Source organism: Megalobrama amblycephala, linkage group LG4 (genome assembly GCF_018812025.1).
Source record: "Megalobrama amblycephala isolate DHTTF-2021 linkage group LG4, ASM1881202v1, whole genome shotgun sequence".
Classification (NCBI taxonomy): Eukaryota; Metazoa; Chordata; class Actinopteri; order Cypriniformes; family Xenocyprididae; genus Megalobrama; species Megalobrama amblycephala.
Window position 1 is genome coordinate 12,155,096 of NC_063047.1, and position 23,029 is coordinate 12,178,124.

At 37.2% G+C, this 23,029-nt stretch overlaps 1 protein-coding gene across 6 annotated transcripts in view; it reads left to right on the forward strand.

The window, feature by feature from the left end:
• The window catches only part of trpm3 (transient receptor potential cation channel, subfamily M, member 3), a 193,307-nt gene that overhangs the window by 109,895 nt on the left and 60,383 nt on the right, over positions 1-23,029 (forward strand). For all 6 annotated transcript variants that reach the window (XM_048187558.1, XM_048187563.1, XM_048187561.1 and 3 more), the window contains 5 exons: positions 11,515-11,594; positions 12,968-13,169; positions 14,091-14,304; positions 14,543-14,667; positions 16,507-16,678. In XM_048187558.1, coding sequence (XP_048043515.1) covers positions 11,515-11,594; positions 12,968-13,169; positions 14,091-14,304; positions 14,543-14,667; positions 16,507-16,678 — 793 coding nt within the window. The remainder of the gene's footprint in view (positions 1-11,514; positions 11,595-12,967; positions 13,170-14,090; positions 14,305-14,542; positions 14,668-16,506; positions 16,679-23,029) is intronic.

Sequence of the window (23,029 nt, forward strand, 5' to 3'; positions counted from 1 at the left end):
AACACCTTAGTATTTTTTTAGTTCCTTCATCTGAGCCTATGAAGAAACAGTGGGTTAGTTTTATTTTCTCTGGTTATGCGCCGATACAACTTCCCATAGTTTTGTATGTCTGCGCCACACATTTCACCGATGACTGTTTCCTCAACGTGGGCCAATACAGCCCAGTTACTGTCGCTAATGACAGCATCAAGTATGTGTGCGAATACACACACTGTAACGAGTGTTGTACATTTCTTTGTTGTTTGAATAACCGTTCTGCTGTTGGCGCACACAATATCCACATTTCCAGATTGCAGAGCTTGATGTAATTGTAATAAGATTGTAAAAACTTTTAAGATTTATGAAATATAAAATATGTAAACAAATAAATGATGTTGGCATGGTAGCCCATTTTCCACAATGGCACCTATCCGAAATGGTATTTGTAATAATGGCAGAGGTCTGACTAATTTAGTTGCACTGGTTAGTGTCTATAGCTGGTGATTATATATATAATATATATACGATAGCAAATCGGAGCAACATGAAGAGCCAACAATGTAGGCTAGTATTAGCTACGTGATAACTGTAACAGCATACATAATCCAACTAAAGTACCGTATCCAGACACAATGTTTTAAACTAACCATTTGGAGATGTCCTGCTGTAGCCGCTGAGTTGCAACTTCTTCATCCGGTGCTTCTCCATCCGGATCAGATTCTGGGTCAAACGGAAACGCTTGAACGACTGCGTGTCTACGAGCCGTTGCGATACATCCACTGTCAACATTAGCGCATGCTACAGTGGCCGCAAGCTTGTTAAGGCCACACCCACCCTCCACCTTGCCCCGCCTCTCTCCTCCTCATTAGCATTTAAAGCTACATACACAGAAACGGCACATCCTGAGGAAAGCTCATTGTGGGACTGGCTTGTAGTGGCTGAAATTCTGCACCAAGGCTGAATTTCGGGAAAAAGACTTCAGATACAGTACTAGGAACCGCTTAGGCCTATATAAAAGCATCCAAAAAGTAGCATGTCATGGGACCTTTAAGTCAACTGTTGCAATGTTTATTTGACAAGAAATTATAACGATAGTCTGTCTATAGTAGGTTGTATAATTTCATGTGCATAGGTAGGAGAATATCAGCACCGTGAGGATTGTATCCAGTGGTATATTTAAAGCTATTTTTACACATGTACATGTCTGTACAGCCATGTGGGTGTACTGTATGGTAGAATGTCACTCATAGCTTTGTGTATGTGAGATAGGGTGTAATGCATTTACTGTATGTTGCATTTTAAGCTTTCTGAACAAAACGTATATCAACACGTACACGCAAATACTGGAATGCATAACCCTGCAGGTGGAGTAAGATATAGCCTGTAATTTAAAGAGAGCTTGTTTCTGACAAATATTCTTATAAACCAACCATTAACATAACCCTAGCCCTCTGTGTACTCTAAATGACATGGCCTGTCAGTCATGTACAGTATATCACACTTTCAATAATTGGCTGTCCCATTTTAGAGCTCTTGCAGTCTTCTGATAGTGAAGCCGAGCTTCCAAGGAGGATGAGAATCTAAGAATTGGCATCCTTTCAGTTCATGTGTGCGAATTTGAATTATCTATCAATCTATCTATGCATCTATGTGTTGTTAATTTTATCTATCAATATATCTATTGTTCGGTTTATATATCGTTCTATCTTTTTGATCGTTTAGTTGTTCTATCAATCAAACATTGCTTTTCTAGTCACAAAGTAAGTATATGAGTTTCTTTGTTTCCATTACATTCAAATTTGAATTGGACTTACACACAGAATCCTGCTCAGATTCATGTAAATTAAAGTGGATCACAAACAACACAGTAGTGCTTTTGTGATTCTATTTACTAGGGATGTGCATCTCCATAACTGAGGCTAATGCAATACGCATCTCGATGCATAGCCTACAATCCATTAAAGATACATATGAAGCATGTACCTGTCATGAATAGCGCTTCCCCGGTTCATCCTCCGGACCACCGGAGGGAGCCATCACCAGAATATTGATTCACGATTATTCGGACTCCAATCCCCATAGGCCCTCATTCCCATAGGCACTCACACCTGCACTACATCACACACGCACTATTTAAGACACACACACACGCCATATATTCGCGAAGTCTTGATTTGCTACGGTGGTCGTTTCTGAGCGTTTTCTGTGGACTGATACCTTGTTATTACCTGGACTGTTTGTTACCTGAGAACCTTTGCCGCTTGCCCCGAACCTTGCCTGTTTACTGGACTGTGATTGTTTGCCACCTGTCTTGAACCTTGCCTGTGACCCGACTCCCGATTCCTGCTGCCAGCCTCGACCCTTGCCTGTCCCTGTTTACGGTATTGCTCTGTCCCGGTCTGTACTACTGCTGTCTCTAATAAAGCTGCAAATGGATCCACTCTCTGTTGACCCTTCATTACTGTACCAATGCAATGCGATCCGATTCACCCCAATTATGATGCGATGCGATTTCGATTTGATTCAACACAATGCGATACGATGCAATGAAAAAAATATGATGCTATACAATTCAATATGTAGGGCTCTGAAATACTTGAAATACTCTGTTTTATTTTTATTAATTGAATTAATCAATTAATAAAAATAATTATTAATCGAGCCCCTGCCCCTTTGATCACGAAGGCGAAAGTGCCCTTTGCGGTCGTTCCCATCCCCCCCAGTTTTAGTAGTGCCATTTTAATCTATATTCTATGTCACGCCTCGGTCTCCGTAGTGTTGTGATACATCATATTCACATTGCAGTAGTCACAGTGTTGATGAGAGAATGCGCTATGAAAACAGTTTATATTTAAAAATATTGTCACAAATTATTGGTCACTTTCTAAATAATAAAAGTATTGCGCATCTACTAATAATTATATATTAATAAATCATTTTTTACCAATGCAGTTATGTTAGAACCGATGCACACTTTTTTAAATCGATGCATTGCATCATTAACTTTTATACCAGTGCACTGATGCGAATCGGTGAATCTTACCATCCCTACTATATACACTTTTATTCAAATGTCTTGTAATGTATATAGATTATTTATACATATATGTGTGACTTTTACCACATTTTTTATAAAATAATAGGGGGTATTCCAATGCAGTCATAAAGCAGTTGCAACTGTCTTTTTATTTGGAGCAACATACATTATACGCCATTTAAATGATGTAACAGTCTAAAAAAGTGTGATGTAATATAGCAAGAACTCAATATGTGTGTGTGTTCTATAAATCTAGGTATACTTTACTCAAGGCACCGATAAGCAGGTAGCAAACAACAAAATATGCTGTAATCATCAATCATCTTTTCCTGCCAGGCTAAACAATGTTCTACATTTTGGTCGACTTAGATCCCGTCGCACGGCTTTGCCAATCTGTCCGCTGCTGAAAGATTAATATTTCATCTTTCTGCCAAGAAGAGAGAGCGTTTCTGACAACCATCATCTACTGTAACACTTATCATTTTGTAGCAATGCTGTGATAATGGCAGCACTGAAGTGTACTGTTCTCTGTCTCAGATAGGCAGGGAGAATTAGGTCCTCGTGTATTCATTGCAGAAAGGCAGAATGGTCATGCCACAAGTGATTATGAGCTGGTTGAGGTGGCTCATTCTGGGACCGGAGAGGCCTATGGGAAAGGGAGCCTGTGCTTATTCTGCAGGTCTACAGATGGATTGTCCCTGACGTGGCTAAAACAAGCTCTGCTTCCCTGCTTTAGTCACTCAATTACTGCTTATGTGTGCCTATCGCTTTCCCTACACAACACACACACTTAGTAGCTTATTTGCATTCACACAAACTTCACTCATAGTCTGTAACTTCTTTTTCTTTATCTACCTTTCCCTTCATATCATGTGACATTCTTCTCTATTATTTCAAGAAGATACTCTGCCAAGTTATGGTCATTATTTTATACACGTTAATCCTATTCTGCCTACAGGGATTTGCATTTCTCAGGAACTGGCAGGATTTTATACCGTCTTGTGTTATTTAGCCTTTGTTTGATAGAGGTTACTCAGGTTTTTCAAGCAATATAGCACTTCATTGTGAGCCAGGAGAGCCTGTACGTATGAAATCGAATGCTGATTGAATTGGCTTCAGAGCACTGCTGTGGTTGTGGAACGCATCCATAAATAAATGTGTATAGCTTCTTAGGGCTTTAAAATGAAACATACTTGGGTGTTATGGCAAAGCATTAAAAGATAATTACAGATTTCCTTTTTGAAAGGCCTCTGCAATATGAAATGCATTCATTGACACACCACATCTAAGACATGCCATTAACATGCATTTTCAATGATTGGATAACACTTGACCATGTTAAAAGTCAGATGTATATTCATATTGGAGCGATGGCCTTGTGGGCAGCACTATGACATGTAGTGCAGTTGTGCCTCAGTTCGAATCCCGACTTATGGTCTTTTCCCAATTTCCCCTCCCACTTTGCTTTCTCTCCTCTCACCAACTGTACTATCTTAAAAAAGTCAAAAATACCACAAATAAATCTTTAAAAAATGCCAGATGTAAATTCACCAAAGACACGTTGTGATCACTGAAACCCCATTTGGAGATTGTCTGGATTTTGACCACTTTGCATTTTCATTATCTGCTGCACGAATAATCATTAAAAGATCGTGATCTCGATTCAAACACCCATGCGATCTTATTACTAAATGACAATGATTTGCCTGTGTCTATTACGGTGAAAGTCCACTACAGCAGCAAAACTCCACTCCACTCAGTGCCCTTTACAACATTAAAATGCCTCCGCTTTGGGATGTGTCTGTAGCAAGTGTGTTTAATCTATGTTTTTCATCACAGATACATGTGATTACAGTTGGAAAGAGGCAAGCTTTGTTCCCGAACGCCCTAAGTAAAGATATGCTGTCGATTTTAAAGCCTTTTGTAAACCCAGCCAGTATAATCACAATGAAAGCATCCAAACTGCAGTATTTATATAACAATTGCAAAGCGTCCAATGTGAAAACAATGTGATTTACGCTCTAAATCCAGCATAAACTCTGGCACAACCTGCATATTTTTAAACACTCAAGCCCGCGTTTTCCGATTGACAGCGGACCGGAGAAAGCGCTGAGAGCGGCTGAGAGTGTCAGAAGGTTGGGCAGTTCTCGACTTTATGCAAATATCAAGCGAAAAACGTGGTCAACAGCCAATCGATGTGATAAATTTTAGCAGGTTTTACCAGAGTTTATGCTGGATTTAGTGCACAAATCATATTGTTTACACATTGGATGCTTTCTTTTACAGTTGTTATATGTTAAATATTGCCTTCATTGTGATCATACTGGCTGGGTTTACAAAAGTTTAGAAAATTGACAGTATGTCTTATACTTTACTTATGGCATTCAGAAACAAAGCTTTCTTCTTTCTAAATGCAATCGCATGCATCACTAAATCCAGCATAAACACTGGCACAATCTACATATTTTTGAAACACCCAAGACAGACGTCAATACCTGAATGTCACAGTGATTGGCTGTCACCCGAGTTTTTCGCTTGATATTTGCATGAAGTCGAGAAACTTTTGACACACTCGGTCGTGGGAGAATCGTGAAAAAAAAAAATGTGATTCTCAGAATTGTGAAGTTCTTTTGGAGAAACATTTGAATTAAGATATATATGCAATCCCGCTAAAAAAAAATCCAGATATCACCTGGATACAAAATGCATGTTAATGCTAGGTGTAAGGGGAGCCTATGATTGCCTGTGTTGTTTACTGTCACAGCTTTTTTTTTTTTTTTTTTTTTTTTTTTTAGAATATTGGGAAATACATTGCCTTTTTACTGTATGCTTTACTTTTTCTGCAACATTTCAAGAGGGTTTGTTCTGAAACCAATCAGCTTTGGACATTTTGTAAATTATCTTTGGCAATGATGTAACTCTGGGTAATACCCCTCTTTTTTAACTTTGCAAAGATGCAATGTTTTTGAAATGTCCATTTGACCATAGAACAAACCGTTTAGGCTACTTTAAACGTGGTGTATTACATACACAGAGCACACAGACACACACATGTACACACATATCTCTCAGGGATGGCCTGATCCCTCGCTTGTTTTCATGCCAAAGTGAGCAGCTAAGCCGCAGGATTCTGAAAAGGAAGAGAGCAAGAGAGAACTGTCTCAGTGCCTGTCAAAATGAACAGGGGTGGGTAGCCCTGTGATTATATAGACAGATAATGAGTGTGTATGTGTGTCTGTTCATGTGGCAATTTGTGCCTGTAAAGTCATATTATTGCTTTATTTAATTTGTGCAAAGGAACTATATAGGACTCTTCCACACTACTGGTTTCAAAATGGATTGGAGTCTGTTTGATCCCTTTTCAAAAGACCAGCCTTAATAAGTTTGAATTTCTATCCTGGTCTATGCAGGTTTGATGCTAGTCTAGCTGGTGGACTATTATAGCCACGTTGTTCACCATCAAAATGTAAAGATTTGTTTGGTTGTTGTAAAAATGGTTTTCTGAACTCAAGTGCGCAAATATGGTGGTACTGTAAATGTGAAGGGACTTATACGTCATTTTGAATTATATATGATTTTCACGCTTACGAGTATTTATCAAAACTGTCAAAGTGGAAAGTTGTCTTGTGTGTTTGTGAGCCTGATAACAGTAATCGTGCAATCAGCTTTCGATGCAAATTTCAGCAATGATCCTTCCGAGTAAATTCATGCTACCTCCATGTGACCTTGCGGTTGCTAAAAGCTTTCAGCTAATTCCAGACCTAATGGAATGGAAAAGCCTCCTCTTGCCTCTTTTTTCCTGTGAAAACATCTTGATCTGTTCTCTGTGGAGGCTCCAAAATCCATTTACAGGTATTTCAGTGCCTGAAGACGACTGTCATTATCACATCCATCCTAAACTCAGGCCCATGATCATAGCACATGGTTTAGCCTAGATGTTTACTGTATGTAGTTTAAGATAACTGAAGTTAAACTATTCTATGATCCATATGTATCTTGCCAATGTGGCGTTTCTTTTTGCAAAGGAGCTTTAAGGAGCACTGCTACACAAGATCACTGGCAAATTGAAAATTACCTGGAAATACAGCAAAGTTATGTCTCACTTGTGCTCAGATGGGGAACGCTGATGCCAATTATCCTCAAATTAAATTATTAATCTTACACCGCTTAACCTGAGTAGCACTTTCTATTCCCTGTCCAAAAGCGCTGCTCTCTCATATTCCCATGGAGAGCTCTTCTGTGATGTTATAGATGTTGCCATACCCTATCCTGCAATGCCCCTGTATAAACAGTCTTTAACTAATCTGCAGAAGCTTTAATTAGGCTAAACAGTGGGGAAAGGAAGCTCTAATCTACATTAAATGAACTCTCAGTGGAATGCCTTTATTAAGATCCCAACACTTCAGTAGCGGGCAGGGCAGGGAGCAGGGGGATACTGGTAACAGGAGTTACCACTGACTGTTTTCAGCTTTTTCAAAAATAGAGGAGCAAGAGAGTTAGGTTCACTTAAAGGAAAAGTATGCATTTTTTATGTTAATAGCTTAATATAATGAGAAAATTATTAGTCATAAATTTATGGGTTCCTTGGAGACAGGAGTTATGGGGTGTGAAAAAAGTGACATTGCTTTCAAAACATTGCTCTTTACATTTTCATGTTAGATAAGTAATATTTGATGTTTTATTATATATATTTTTATTTAGCTATAATATGTATAAATATTTATTATAATTATGTAAATATTTTATTTTTATATTTATATTATATTTTTATTATTTTTATATTTTGTTTTGTCAAAATGCATTTGCTCATCTTCACATATTTAATTTAATTGAAATGAAATTAAAATATATTTTTAATTTAAAAAAAAATTGCATTTTATGTGTAAAAAGAGCTATACAAATATACAAATTAAATGTATTATTCTGTAAATATATTCAGCCCATAAATTTATATGGTAAAATGAAAGTGACACAATTTAATGCAATGAATAGCAAGTTAATCTTGTGTTGATATGATATATTTTACTTTTACTTTACATTTTCCCACCTATTGTCATTTATATCTTTGTGTCCATCTCCTTCTAAAGTAAAATCAGAATATTATATGTGCTAAGCTAAAATTAGATCATATATATATATATATATATATATATATATATATATATATATATATATAGGGGTAAATTCAGGGTGATTGGGACACACTTTGCCATTGAGACAAATTGGAAAAAGTGTCCCAATCAACCTAAATTCACCCTTTGTGAGGTCTCACCCTCACCACAGGTTTGTGTGCCATCAGTCTTCGAGCTCCTCAACCGGGAGGAGAAACATGATGGACAGCATAGAGGATTCCATCTGTCTCAGACTGACATCTTTTCACACAGGTGACAGGTGGTGTATCAGCACCGTGGTGGTGTGTTTGTGTGTGCGTTATTTTAGTAAATAGGGTGGGGGTGTTATGTAAGTTCGCCAGGGCTGTTATAATTACCATATGTCAAAAAAAGAAGCTGATGTCCATTGTTAATCACCACTCAACCAAGCGATACTTTGATCCTCCCCCATATAATTCATTGTTGGTGTTGTGTGAGGTGATTGTAAGGGATTTTGCTGATGCACAGAAGTGTGAGATGATTCTGACAGGCCCTGCATGGGTGAAGGGACAGACACTGGCCACAGTTGCAGTTAGAGAGAATAACCATGCTACGATTTTCTAAGATCTTTGCTAACTGTGTTTAAATGCGTCACAAAATTGTGTATATTATTGTGAGAAAGGGAAACATGGATGTTCCCATCTGGATGCCGCTAGAGTTTGTTATTGTAGTGGTGTCAAATTGGGTTAGCGGAACAGGATTTGAGGGGGGCGTCCCGACTTTTTTTTTTTTTTTTTCTGTCTGTCTGTGAGACTTTCAGAAGGGATTAATACTGAAGTCCTAACACATTTGTGTTCAGCTATCAAGGCCACAAGCATTCATGTTTGGCCTCTAAAGTCCCTGGCCTTTCAACAGAGCAGAAGCTGCAGCTGTGAATATCTGGAGAGCAAAATAATGTTGGGTTTCTGACCTCTGGATTTATTTATGAAGATGAAGAAAAGAGCAGGTAATTTCTAATGATTCAATATTATATTATAATAATTTAAATTATAAACATAAATATGAAATTAAATTACAATATATTTGATTAAATACATTTTAGAAAAAAAAAGTTAGTTTTTAATAAAAGAATTTGGCTGCAAAATTATAGTTAAAGTTAAAGTGGTCATTCTAAATTAATTTGATGGACCATTTAGCTTCTGACAGTATGAATTTGCTGTTAAATATCATACCTTCATACAATATCTATTTCCAAAACATACATTTTCTTGTTGTTGTTGTTGTTTTTTATGCTTACTTGATATAATAGTTTGATGCACAACCAGGTACTGTTACCTGAATTTTTTGTTGTCTACATGCCCAAATGCTCCACCTTCTATAACATTACCTGTTGACACCGATCCCCTATAGACGTTGAGATATTTCCAACAAGGAGCAAAGCTGTTCTTTGCTTCTCAGGAGGCCAATCCTGAGGACAAATCTTAATTACACCACATGCTTTTGGCAGCTCTCTGCTGTGACTGGAGATCCCTACGAATCATGTCAACACTCACAAACAAGATGAGAGAGAAAGAAAACAAGTATATGAGAAGTTTATGAGGTCTTTTCAACTAATAATTGTTTTAAATGTGTGCTGCATTTTCCGATATCACCTACAGACACTGATATAGCTTACCTGGTGCTTTATCACATTAAAAACACACACCGGAATACACTGGAGACTAAACTGATTATGTTCATCACACTTGAGCAGAATTACAGATATCATGCCTAGGGATCCCAGTTGGGGTTTAATATAATTCAAGTGTTACTTCCCAAACTCTTTACTTCTCTTTTGCTTGGCAGTTAACATTAGCACATTTGGCTCTGCAAGCAGCAAGCATTTTGTTAACCACCATGTTCTTTTGATTGTATGTTGTTAATATTGAGGTTTGAGAGACCCAATGCAATATATAATATAATAATAATAAACTTATTTTATTTCAGCTTGTTGACAAGGCAGCATTTCTTATTTTCATTTGATTGTGAAGGGAAACATGGAAAGTCTTATGTACTAAAATAACTACTAACTGAAATAAATATAAACTATATGAGCAAGCTATTTTTTTGGATTACATCTAACACTCACATAGTCTTTAAAAACACTAATAATTTAAATGTATCTCAATTTACATTTAAAAATTAACATTTTACATACTTATTTTTATTATATTTTATGCTTTCACTTATAAATGTGTGTTGCCTGCATTGTAAAAAAAAAAAAAAAAAAAAAAAATGTACCATTTAAAACTATTGATTTTATTTAAGTTTTTTATTATTTTGGTTAAAAAAATAGAATTGGCACATCCCTAACATTAGTTCATGTTTTGGGATCTCTGAAAAGTTATGTAACATTCCAAATATGTAACTTGTTATGATTTTTGTTTATAATTAGTTCTCAAAAGATTAATAAAGGTTGTGAAGTGTTAATCCCATTCTTAAATGTTAAGTATGTTTTTTGAGCAATTAAAATGGCCTCGGGGTCTTTCAGACCTCAAAAAGGAAAGGTTAATGCATTGCTTTTGACCAACATCCGAGCAGAGAGCTGTTCTCACAGCAGCTCTGTCAGAAAGCATTGAGTTCAGTCAGATCTACATTATCCATGTTCATGTTGGCGTAACGATGTGTGAATGTGGGTGGTCAGTGATGTGCCCTGGATTCACTGAGTCATCACATGGGGGTTTTCCTGCAAAAGCTAAACCCCAGTACCACCTCCTTCTCTACCTCAGGCTAGCTTTTTATAAGAGTAATGGTGTACCATAGGAAGTCTAGTTGTGGGGTAAGTGCCTGTGTAACCACTTGCTGTTTTTGAGGTGCGTTCACAGATGGTGCTGCTGTTGTGTTGAATTAGAGCAAGCCACTCATGCAAACAGACAGTGTGTTCATTTGGTAAATGCAGGGCCTGTAATACCCTTGAGTAAAAGCATTAAAAGTTCAAAAGTTCTTTGTTGGCATGATTGTCATACTCAAAATATTGCCAAAGTATCGATACACACAACAAAAGAACTGACAAGAATAATAAGAGCAAACAGTAGTAAAAATGATTAAAAAATAAATAATGATAATAATTTATTTAAAACACTTCAAAAAGTAACACATACACCGAGTGACCAGTTCATAATCATAAAAAGGAAGTGCTATATGTTAAATGATTTTTAATAAATTGTAACTGAATGAACAACAATTGGTGATTAGGTGATCCTGATAAAATAGGCCTTAAGTGCAATAAAGCACCACTTCCCTGAGGAAGAGGCTGATCGTATTGATATTTTTAGCTTGGGATTTACTGCTCTCTTAAGTAGATGCAGGAAGCTGGCATTTCTCCCTTTAGTTATTTCTGTAACTTATACATATTGTGTTTCTCCCCAGGCACAGAAATCATGGATAGAAAGAGCTTTCAGCAAGAGAGAATGTGTGCACATTATTGTAAGCACCAAAGACCCCCATAGGTGAGTATCACAAGGTGCACAAGGTGAATTTTTAACAAACAAAGAGCAAATTTAAACTGTTTTAGATGTAACAATGCATCAATGAAAGAGAAATCATTCTTCATTAGTGAGGCTTTGTTTAAATCTAGTGATGCACCAATACCATTTTTTAAGGACCGAGTATGAGTACCGATACTTTTTTCTAGTACTCACCGATACTGATACCGATGCCTATACATTTATTAATCGCTCTCTCTCTCTCTCTTTTTTTTTTTTTTTTGATGTTGCAGTTTTCCAAGCACAACACAGTGAGACTAATGAATGTAGGACAGCTTCTTTATTATTACTTTAATGGAAAAAGTAATAATTTATATGTGCTTGTCACAAACTTAAAGAACAAAAATTTCACAGTGTCCAATAACCTTCAAAGGGCATAATTACCAATATATATAATTGTTATATAAAAAGAAATTTACAAACAAATAAACAATACAACAAATACTATAGAGATACAAATTAAACAAACTTGTTTTTCAGATACAGTAGGTTTATTTACCATGTATACATTTATTTAACATCTTTTGTTGATTTATTAACATTCATGACAAATATAGGCTACGGTCCCTTAAGACCGAATCCATGGATACTGACACATATCCTGTTTTCACCCAAATGTTTACGTCCTCTTAAGCCATAACCGACTGTATTTACATGAAATACTCCACACAATCAACATTTTGACAACTATGTGTGCATTTGACAATTCAGGCGCAAGGAGAACTGATCGCGTGCTGTCTGAGAGAACTGGGATCGCGCGCAAGAAAGAGAGAGAGAGAGAGAGAGAGCGCGCTTCTGGTCTCTGTCATTCAGCACGATTCTGCCTATCCCGCCTTAACTAATCGATAACAAATTGTGATTGGAAGCATGTAGTTCGCAATGTGTGGGTTGTCATCATTAATTTTAAAGTATTTCCACACCCCTGAGGCTGACATTGTTTCTGCTGCTGCCGTCGGTGTGTCTGTGCACTGAAAATTCTGTCAGTTACATCACGTGAGGAATCAGTCTTTGGTATCGGGGGTATTTTTACGAGTACGAGTACAAGTACATGAGCTTGGTATCGGTGCATCCCTATTTAAATCTGTTAGAGCATCTAAAGAATCACCAGAGATTGAGGAAGTGAACGCTTGTGAAGAAGATGTTTCTTTTATAGACAAGTTTTTTGTTAGCTTCGCTGTAATTAATCTGACAGAGAGATGTAAATCTCAAAGCCTCTCTAAAAAACCTGTAATAACACTGAAATCTGCGAATAAGGACTTTTGCAGATCATTTGCTGACAGTTTTGACTTCTGATTCGAGAGACTTTCACTTAATTTCACACTCTTTTTCTGTCACAGATGCTGTTGTGGCAGACTAATTGGTCAACATGTTGGCCTGCCCCCCAGCATCTCATCCAATCAGAATGAGAAGTCAGACCGTGTGCCAAAGAATGACAGCTTGTCAGAGAAGTGGTCCATCAGCAAGCACACCCAGCTCAGTCCCACTGATGCCTTTGGAACCATTGAGTTCCAGGGAGGTGGACACTCCAACAAAGCAATGGTAGATACATTCAGTCTCTTATTAACAATGGTTTGATGCCCAAAGTGCTCAAAATAGCTCTGATAAAATATTCATGAACCTTTTAGAACCTCTTGTGAGGCATTTATTAATGTCTTTTGATCCTGCCCAGATCGAACTTCAAAATATCTTCCATTTTACAGCCATAAAGTGACATTCAATATTTCAGAGGACATTCAATAAGACAAAATGTATGGTGCAAAATGATTGTATTCATTGAAAATTGATTGAAATTGGGCTGTTATTTAACACTGTATAACAAGTGACATTAGTGGAAAATGAAAGTCACTTAAGAGGAACACAAAGTTCCTACATTTTACCTACATATTGACTTAACCTTTTAAGCATTACTGTCCCACATATGGGATTTTTATTTCTGTGCCCCTGAGAGTACGGTCGCACATATGGGATTTTGAACGTTCAGCGACGTGACATAACTGCCAGATTCAAACTTTGCTTTCGCACTTTGTTTTCAGCCACATAATGTTTTTTTTTTTTTAAGGTTTCAGACATTTACATACACATACATAAGCACCAGTAAAACAAAACATTTAGAGTTTATAAAATACACACTGATGTCAGACATCAGTGGAAGCAGCAATAACAATCCATTCAAATATAATTTGCCAACGTATATGTACATATTCTTCCAGTTCACCAGCCACTTACTTTTTCATGTATTTCGGGAGAAACTGATGAATTCACGTGCTGTAAATCGGACTGACAGGACTCTGCGAACCACGGCGCAAACAAAGATCTCGCATTGTAGATCTAGACAAAGATCGTTTAGAAAGGTTTTAAAACAAATAATACAAAAAATCTGAATGGTAGTCTAACTTCTTATATGTACTGTTAAAGATTGTTTCAAGATTATTTCATAATTTCACTTTTATATTTTGTCAGTACGTACGAGTGTCTTATGACACTAAGCCAGACTTACTGCTGCATCTGATGACGAAGGAATGGCAACTGGAGCTTCCCAAGCTTCTCATCTCTGTTCATGGAGGACTTCAGAACTTCGAGCTGCAGCCCAAACTCAAGCAGGTTTTTGGCAAGGGTCTAATCAAGGCTGCCATGACCACTGGGGCCTGGATCTTCACTGGAGGAGTTAACACTGGTGTGTATCTTTCAGTTTAATTATGATTTTCATTAGATAACTCTTATTAAGATTCTGAGCAATGCAAGTTAAAATTGCTGACTGATACTATCTTAATTCTTTAATAACTAGAGATGAATGGCTGATGAAGATCATATGTGTAACTCTGTGCTATCTCAGTGTCCATGATGCATTGTGTGAAATCTCTCACACTGAGAATCTGTTATCTCTTCCATTATACTCTCATCTGTCTCTCCAGGTGTCATCAGGCATGTTGGAGATGCTTTAAAAGACCACGCTTCCAAATCGAGGGGAAAGATCTGCACTATTGGCATTGCCCCCTGGGGGATTGTGGAGAACCAGGAAGACCTGGTGGGCAAAGATGTAAGTGACTCGACTACAGATTTAATTTAATTACTGAACCTATTATATTATAGTATATTTTTCTAAATGACCAGTAAGACCTTATTCGGCTTGGGTCATGGCAGATTTCACAAAATGTGCTTTCGTTAAATAATGAAATAGTAACATTTATATATTTATTATAATTATTATTCACAAGAGCAAATATCCAGATCACAACAGGATGATTTTCATGTTGTCTCTACATGTATTCTGTGTCATGTAGAATTCTATAAATAATTTATGTGTGAGCCACTACATACATCTACTCAATTTCACCTCAGCTTGTCTGTGTGTCTCTGGGGACTGATGCACAACTGAGACACAGAGATAGAATCATTCTTTATTTATAACCACTGATTTCTATCCCCCCTTACTCATACACCATTTTGGTTCTGTCTCTCTCTCAATCTCTATCAAGACCCCACTCAACCCCACCACTCTCTCTAGTCTGGTCTGGTTTGGTCAGATATCTCATGAAGTGAATATTTTAAAGACGATGTTGAAAGAAAAAAAAAAGATTATATATGTGCACTATGTTTAACTGATCAAATAAGCAAATTTGTGGCATTGTCGCATGATTCTTTGTAAAGACAGTCAAATGTTCTTGCTTGCATTGAAGCACAAGGCAAAAAGGGGAACAAACAAAATACTAAAACATTTTGAAATTCATGTTAATTTCTATTTTTTTATTATATTAATTTATTTTAATTATTATTATATTATTATTCGTATATTTTTTTTAAATGTACATTCATTTTATATATTTCAAAATATATTTTTCTATATTATAATTTTTTTATGTACTTGTATTCAATTATTTCTTTTTATTTTAATAATTTTTTTTAGGTTTTTAAAGAGTTAGTTCACCCAAAAATGAAAATAATGTAATTTATTACTCACCCTCATGTCATTCTACACCAGTAAGACCTTTGTTCATCTTCGGAACACAAATTAAGATATTTTTGATGAAATCCGATGGCTCAGTGAGGCCTCCATTACCAGCAATGTCACCAAATCTCTGAAGATCCAGAAAGGTACTCAAAACATATTTTAAAAAAGTTCATGTGACTACAGTGGTTCTACATTAATGTTATAAAGTGACGAGAATACTTTTTGTGCACCAAAAAAACAAAATAATAACTTTCAACAATATCTAGTGATGGCCGATTTCAAAACACTGCTTCGAAGCTTTACGAATCTTTTGTTTTGAATCAGTGATTCGGATTGCGTATCAAACTGCCAAACTGCTGAAATCACGTGACTTTAGCGCTCTGAACCACTGATTCGAAACAAAAGATTTGTAAAGCTTCAAAGCAGTGTTTTGAAATCGGCCATCACTAGATAATGTTGAATAAAGTTGTTATTTTGTTTTTTTGGTGCACAAAAAGTATTCTCGTCGCTTTATAATATTAAGGTAGAATCACTGAACTCACATGAACTGTTATGTTTTGAGTACCTTTCTGGATCTTCAGAGGTTCGGTGACAATGCAGGCCTCACTGAGCCATCGGATTTCATCAAAAAATATCTTAATTAGTGTTCCGAAGATGAACGAAGGTCTTACAGGTGTGGAACGACATTAGGGTGAGTAATAAATGACATAATTTTCATTTTTGGGTGAACTAACCCTTTAAATATGTAAAATAATACCATTTCTACTAGTTGCTTACTATGATTACTGAATGTTTTATCTTCTGTCCACTGATCACTTGTGCATGCCACTCTACTTTTTGTAACTAACACTATCACTATTGTGTCATCGTTCATATCCTGAACATCCCTGAACAGCCTCATTTTACTTCATGCGGTGTGTATTGCAGGTGGTCCGGCCGTACCAGACAATGTCTAACCCTCTCAGTAAGCTAACGGTACTCAACAGCCTACACTCCCACTTCATTTTGGCTGATAATGGCACCACCGGAAAGTATGGAGCAGAAGTCAAACTGCGCAGGCAGCTAGAGAAACACATCTCTCTGCAAAAGATCAACACGCGTGAGTACATTTGCGAGTAATTAGAGATGCTAATGTTTATCCAAACTGCAAATTCAGTGGTGCATTTTCTTTTCTAGAGAGGTTATAATGATCTTATATCCTCAGTCACTACTTCTAGGTTTTGTTGTGCTGATCTTCAAAAGCCCATAGAGGAGTTTCTCTATAGACTGCTGTCAGAAATGCCCAGATCATTTTGTGGCTCAATGTCAAAATGCTACACAAGTTGCAAGATTCATAGCTGACTGCACTGAGAGCACAAAGCTCTCCACAACTGCACTCCACCAGATAATATCCATACAGTCCATTTACTCACATAAAGATATCAAATAAATGCCATTCAGCTGAAGGAACTCATTCAGATTAAAGCCAGTAAAAATGCAATAAATCACAAACACACAAGAAAAAGGTTTTGTTTATGCTTATGTGAATCATTTAGAGTCATTAGAAAGTGCTTTTAATATACACAGGCTACTTTTCTCTACTGGCTGGATCATGCATGCTTTGATTAGTTGTCATACTTTCACATGATTTCTACCTTGCACACAGATATATGCTTGATTAAAATGTTCTTTATCGTTTGAGAAATTACTGCTGTCATTATCAATAGTAAATTTAATTGGCATTACGTCTTGCTTTCTGCGGGCAACAATAAAGCAGCAATAATTATGGCAGGCTAATAGCTTTGAGTTTGTGAATAAGGTGCAATCAGTATTGAGTCTAATTCACATAAAATAGAAACCTCGTTTGAATTGAAAAGAATAATAAAAAAGAAGAAGACTTAATTACGGCACTATTTCTGCACATTTGTTTTTTATCCAGAAGTGAATTTGTCCAAGCATTTTTTTCCCTGACAGACATGGTATGTCTCCAACTTGTGCATCTTTATCATTTAATAATAAGCCAGTTTATTACATAAACACCTTTCCACAGCACCAAATGAGCCATTCCATATACCTGCCATATACAGCACAAGGTCAACAGGAAATGAGCCAGAGATTGACCTCTGTCATGTGACCTGTGGACTTCCCTTTGTCATCCTATGCCTGGAGTAATAAAGGGGGCTGGGAAGTCAAAGGGACGCTCAGGCGTCATCATTCGCATCAAAAATAACACCAGCCTCACCCACGGTGATTCGTCCATGGGAAGCAGCCTGTGAACGGATCACTTAAAATAATCAACATTTAAACTGGAAACTGCCTTGACATTTAAATGGGCAAAATCTATTACACATCCAACCCTCTAGCATGTGGAAATTTCAGACTTCAAACATGTTTGAGCCCTGTAAGCAGAACAGATGAAACATGTTTAAGCTCATTAAATCATCCCATGACACATTCACCACACATCTTCACACTGCGATAAGAACAGTTTATTCTGACATCACTCTCATGACAGAAGCTTCATATATCTGAGCCATATATCAGCCCGCAGCCACCTCTCTCTCTCTGTTGCATCAGCTGTGTGATTGTGGTGTTTGCTCTGGCTTTGGGCAGAGCTCATTTCTTTATTTTATTACCTGTCCTTTCCAACACTACAAGAACATCAATAATGCTCTGAGCTATCACCATGAGGCTCACAGAGCTACAGAGATCCTCAAACATGGAATCAAATCTCATTGTTTTGGAAGAATTGCGGCAGGCTGCGGCCCGGCTTACGTATTCACAGTCTGACAAGCACTGCAGCGGTACTGGATTAAAATGAATTACGGCGCTGTGCTTGCTGTTGCTGGGCTAATGAGGAGGGCTTTTGAGTGTCTCTCAGATGAGGGAAAGAGTAGCGTGCACAGGATTCAATGAAGATTTCCTTGCAGGATAAGATGGGATGGGAGAATCAATTTAATTGTACACAATTAGGTGCAGTCTGATTGGAATCAGCGTTTAATTCCTAGTTCACGTTGGAAATATGCGTAAACGGTCTAGTGAGAATTGGGACGGAAGTCGAGAAATTGCAGACTACTAAACAGGGATGAATTCAGTAAGAATGACTTGCAGCCACTGATGACATAGTTTGGTATACACTCATTGTGTTATTTTAGCAACTGATTCGCTAAAGCAGTTATCCAAATACAGTACAGTAATTGTACACAAACAGTACAGTGCAATTCCTCATCTTGATTTGTCTGTCATTATTAAATTCATCAACAAAATTGTCAAAAGTTCAAAGCTTTTATTGGTCATATGCACAGTTCCCTGTAGAATGAAATTCTTACTTTGCTTTCCACTCTTTATACTTTATTTAGTATTTGATTTAATATTATAAATTTGACATTTTGTGTATTAGATGTATTTTATATATTCAGCAAAAGTCAGGTGACATTTGGGATAAGTTTAGCCTGGGGGTCATCTTACTCAGTAAATCTTTTTATGATTTTGAATTATATTCCATAAGAACCAAATTTGCAAATGTTTTCAGTTATTTAACTTATATATATATATATATATATATATATATATATATATATATATATATATATATATATATATATATATATATATATTGATTGATGCATCGTCATCCTGTTCATGCTACGCTCATCTCTACGTACACCGATCAGGCGTAACATTATGACCACTGACAGGTGAAGTGAATAACACTGTTTATTTCTTCATCATGACACCTGATAGTGGGTGGGATATATTAGGCAGCAAGTGAACATTTTGTCCTCAAAGTTGATGTGTTAGAAGCAGGAAAAAGGGGCAAGCATAAGAGTTTGAGCGAGTTTTACAAAGGCCAAATTGTGATGGCTAGATGACTGGGTCGGAGTATCTCCAAACCTGCAGTTCTTGTGAAGTGTTCCCAGTCTGCAGTGGTCAGTATCTATCAAAAGTGGTCCAAGGAAGGAACAGTGGATCGCAGTTTGTTGCTTATGGGGCTGCAAAGCCGCAGACCAGTCAGGGTGCCCATGCAGACCCCTGTCCACCACCAAAAGAGCCATCAGTGGGCACGTGAGCATCAGAACTGGACAACGGAGCAATGGAAGAAGGTGTCCTGGTCTGATGAATCATGTTTTCTTTAACATCACGTGGATGGCCGGGTGCGTGTGCGTTGCTTACCTGGGGAACACATGGCACCAGGATGCACTATGGGAAGAAGGCAAGCCGGCGGAGGCAATGTGATGCTTTGGGCAATTTTCTGCTGGGAAACCTTGGGTCCTGACATCCATATGGATGTTACTTTGACACGTACCACCTACCTAAGGATTGTTGCAGCTCTTTCAGCAGGATAATGTGCCCTGCCACAAAGCAAAAATGGTTCAGGAATGGTTGAGAAGCACAACAACGAGTTTGAGGTGTTGACTTGGCCTCCAAATTCCCCAGATCTCAATCTAATCGAGCATCTGTGGGATGTGCTGAACAATCAAGTCCGATCCATGGAGGCCCCACCTCGCAACTTACAGGACTTAATGGATCTGCTGCTTACATCTTTGTGCCAGATACCACAGCACACCTTCAGGGGTCTAGTGGAGTCCATGCCTCGATGGGTCAGGGCTGATTTGGCAGCAAAAGGGGGACCAACACAATATTAGGAAGGTATTTCTAATGTTATGCCTGATCGGTGTATATTACAATTTAGCAGTAAATGCAAATTCTTTTTAAGGGGGGCATCTTCCCCCATCTCCCTTGTAGGAAAGAGCAGACTACTGTGATGTGATATATACACTGCCCTGAATCAGGCACCACAAACGTTGAAATGATGAGTGTACTTGATTACTAGATGTATGCCTGGTTATAACAGTCTTCTCCATCATTTCCATTAGCATGATGTTCATTTTGCTAAAAACTCTTCGGTGAATTCACCCCTTAGGATTTTGCGAATAGCCATAATTTCATTAACATAAGAATTAATATCCTCAAATTTTTTATTACATTTGTATGCTGTGTTATATTTAAACTTCTCCCTTTATTCAACGCTCTAGTCAATCATATTCACACTCTGATTAAAAGTCACATTAAACTATGCGGCCGATGGTGTTTCTAGCCTAGAAACCTGTTTTAGCCTTCCCTTCCACTAACTGGGTCTCCAAATGATGAGATGATGAGCTGGTCTTTTTACTTTGGTGGTTTATTTCTGGATTTTGTTCCATGCTGCTCATCTCTGTGGGCTCCATCACATTAGCATAATGGAGCAGTAGCTGCTCTATTGACCAGACAGGAAGGGTGCTGTGGGAGTTTTTTCCATCCTCTTAAAGGTTTATTTGATTGGAGGTTTTTTTTACCCTCTTAAAGGAGTATTCCAAGAAGTTTATGTCACAAATGTTGTCAATTTTCATCATATTCTTAAACATCCAACTCTTAAACATTACACTTTAAGGATGAGTGGGATAGATTCACTTACTAACATTTTCTGTGCAGAGTTACATGAAATCTTTATAATTCCACTCACAGGAATTATATTAATAATGCATGACCAGAGGTTCATCCCCATTGAAAAGTAGTTCCACTGCAAAATGACTATATGGTACAGATCAGTTTTTCTAACTGAATAATTCATGTTAATGATTTTACAAAAATACAACCCTCACATTTCTGTTTTTAGACCCTGTTGTTGTACTTTCCCTTAAGTATTCCATCGTATTGTACTAAATTAGTATTTCATTGTAAGTGCATTACTGTACACATGGTTTTTCCAGCTGAGGGACGAATTGAAAATACTGTTTGCAAATACCACAAACTTTTATATACCAAGAATATTCCTTTAAATATTTATCAGGACTTATGGAACAGTCAGTAATTACCAGTGTGTTGTTCCAAACCCAGTCTTTTTTTCACTAAACACGGGGAGACATTTTTAAAAATCTTCACATATTTTTTACAGATACAGATCCTCGAAACAACAGTCCATAGTGACTAGGGGGGGCGTCAAGCCACAAAAAAGAAGACAAAACATCATTATTTGGTCCATATGACGAAAGTTTGGGGTCAATAAGATTTTTTTTTTTTTTAATAATACTTTTATTCTGATCATATTGATCAGAAGTGACCTTAAAGACATTTGTAATGTTACAGAATATTTCTTTCAAATAAATGCTGTTCAGTCGACATTCAATTAATCAAAAAATTCATGAAAAAAATGTATCACAGTTTCCACAAAAAGCACAACTGTTTCCAACATTGACAATCATTACAACAATAAGAAATTCTACTTGAGTACCAAATCAGCATATTAGAATAATTTTTAAAATATCATGTGACACTGAAAATTCAGTTTTCTAAAGTCATATATCTTTGCGTGACACACAAATCGAGATGCAAGTCATTATTCAACATGTGTGACAAGAGGGTGGGTAAATAATGAGGATCATTTTTGGATGGTTTATTTTTTATCATGATGATGAAGGGTCTAAGAGACTTGAGAGTATTTGCAGTTATTGGAGGTGTGGAAGGATAGAAAACTCTGGATCAAATCAAAGATTAGCCCACACAGATAGAACCAAATGAACAGTACAAGTTTTCTTTCTCACTTTCAGTTCTTGATCATTATTTGTTTGGCAGTTATATTCACAAAAACTCATTATACATGTTTTGGACATGGATCTTGTGTCTAGCTGTTGTGTTTAATCTCTTGAATAAATAAATAAACCACATTTGTCTCTGCCAGGCAGGGGATAGGACTGTTCACACAAGGTGTAAATGAAATAGATTGAGAGTGACACAGAATAAACTGCCTTTTTTTTTCACAAGTCAAAAAAATTGAGATTCATCTTCCATCTACATGCTTGGCAGGGGGGCATACAAATCAACCCGTCCCTGTCTCAGTATCACCCCTCATCTCCTCATCCTCCTCTCCCAGAGCACAGGGACTTGTGTTCTATTAATGCTGGGCTTGCCGTCCTCTTGTGGTGCCGTAGGTCAATTGGTAAATGTGAAGAGGTTATGGAGTTAGCTGGAGGCACAGGACTTATCACTGTGGGTGTCTGAAACATGGCAGGGGGACCATCAAGTGCTTGGCAGGGGATCAGCACAGAAAGCCACAGTTTATGAAACCGAACAACTAAAACTTTTAAAATCTTGTTTACTGTCTCTTTTGTGGTTCTGTTTGTGTTTAACTACAATATCCCAAGTTATTTCCAGCATCATCATTATCATGCTTCTGAATGGATCTGATCTTAATGAGAGATAACAGACTTGATTATTATTTCTTCTTTTTAATAGATGATCTTCTGTAGAAGATGAAGGGATGATGAGGTTTTTGATGATGATAATAGAAGGTCTAAGATGTCATTTGACTTTCTGCTGGGTACACGTCTGACATTCTCTGATTAAATGGCAAATGACTGTACTGAGATTCAAAAACAACTTTTCTTTCCATTGTTTACTTTCTCTGGCCACTGATGTAGTTGGCAGCTGAAGA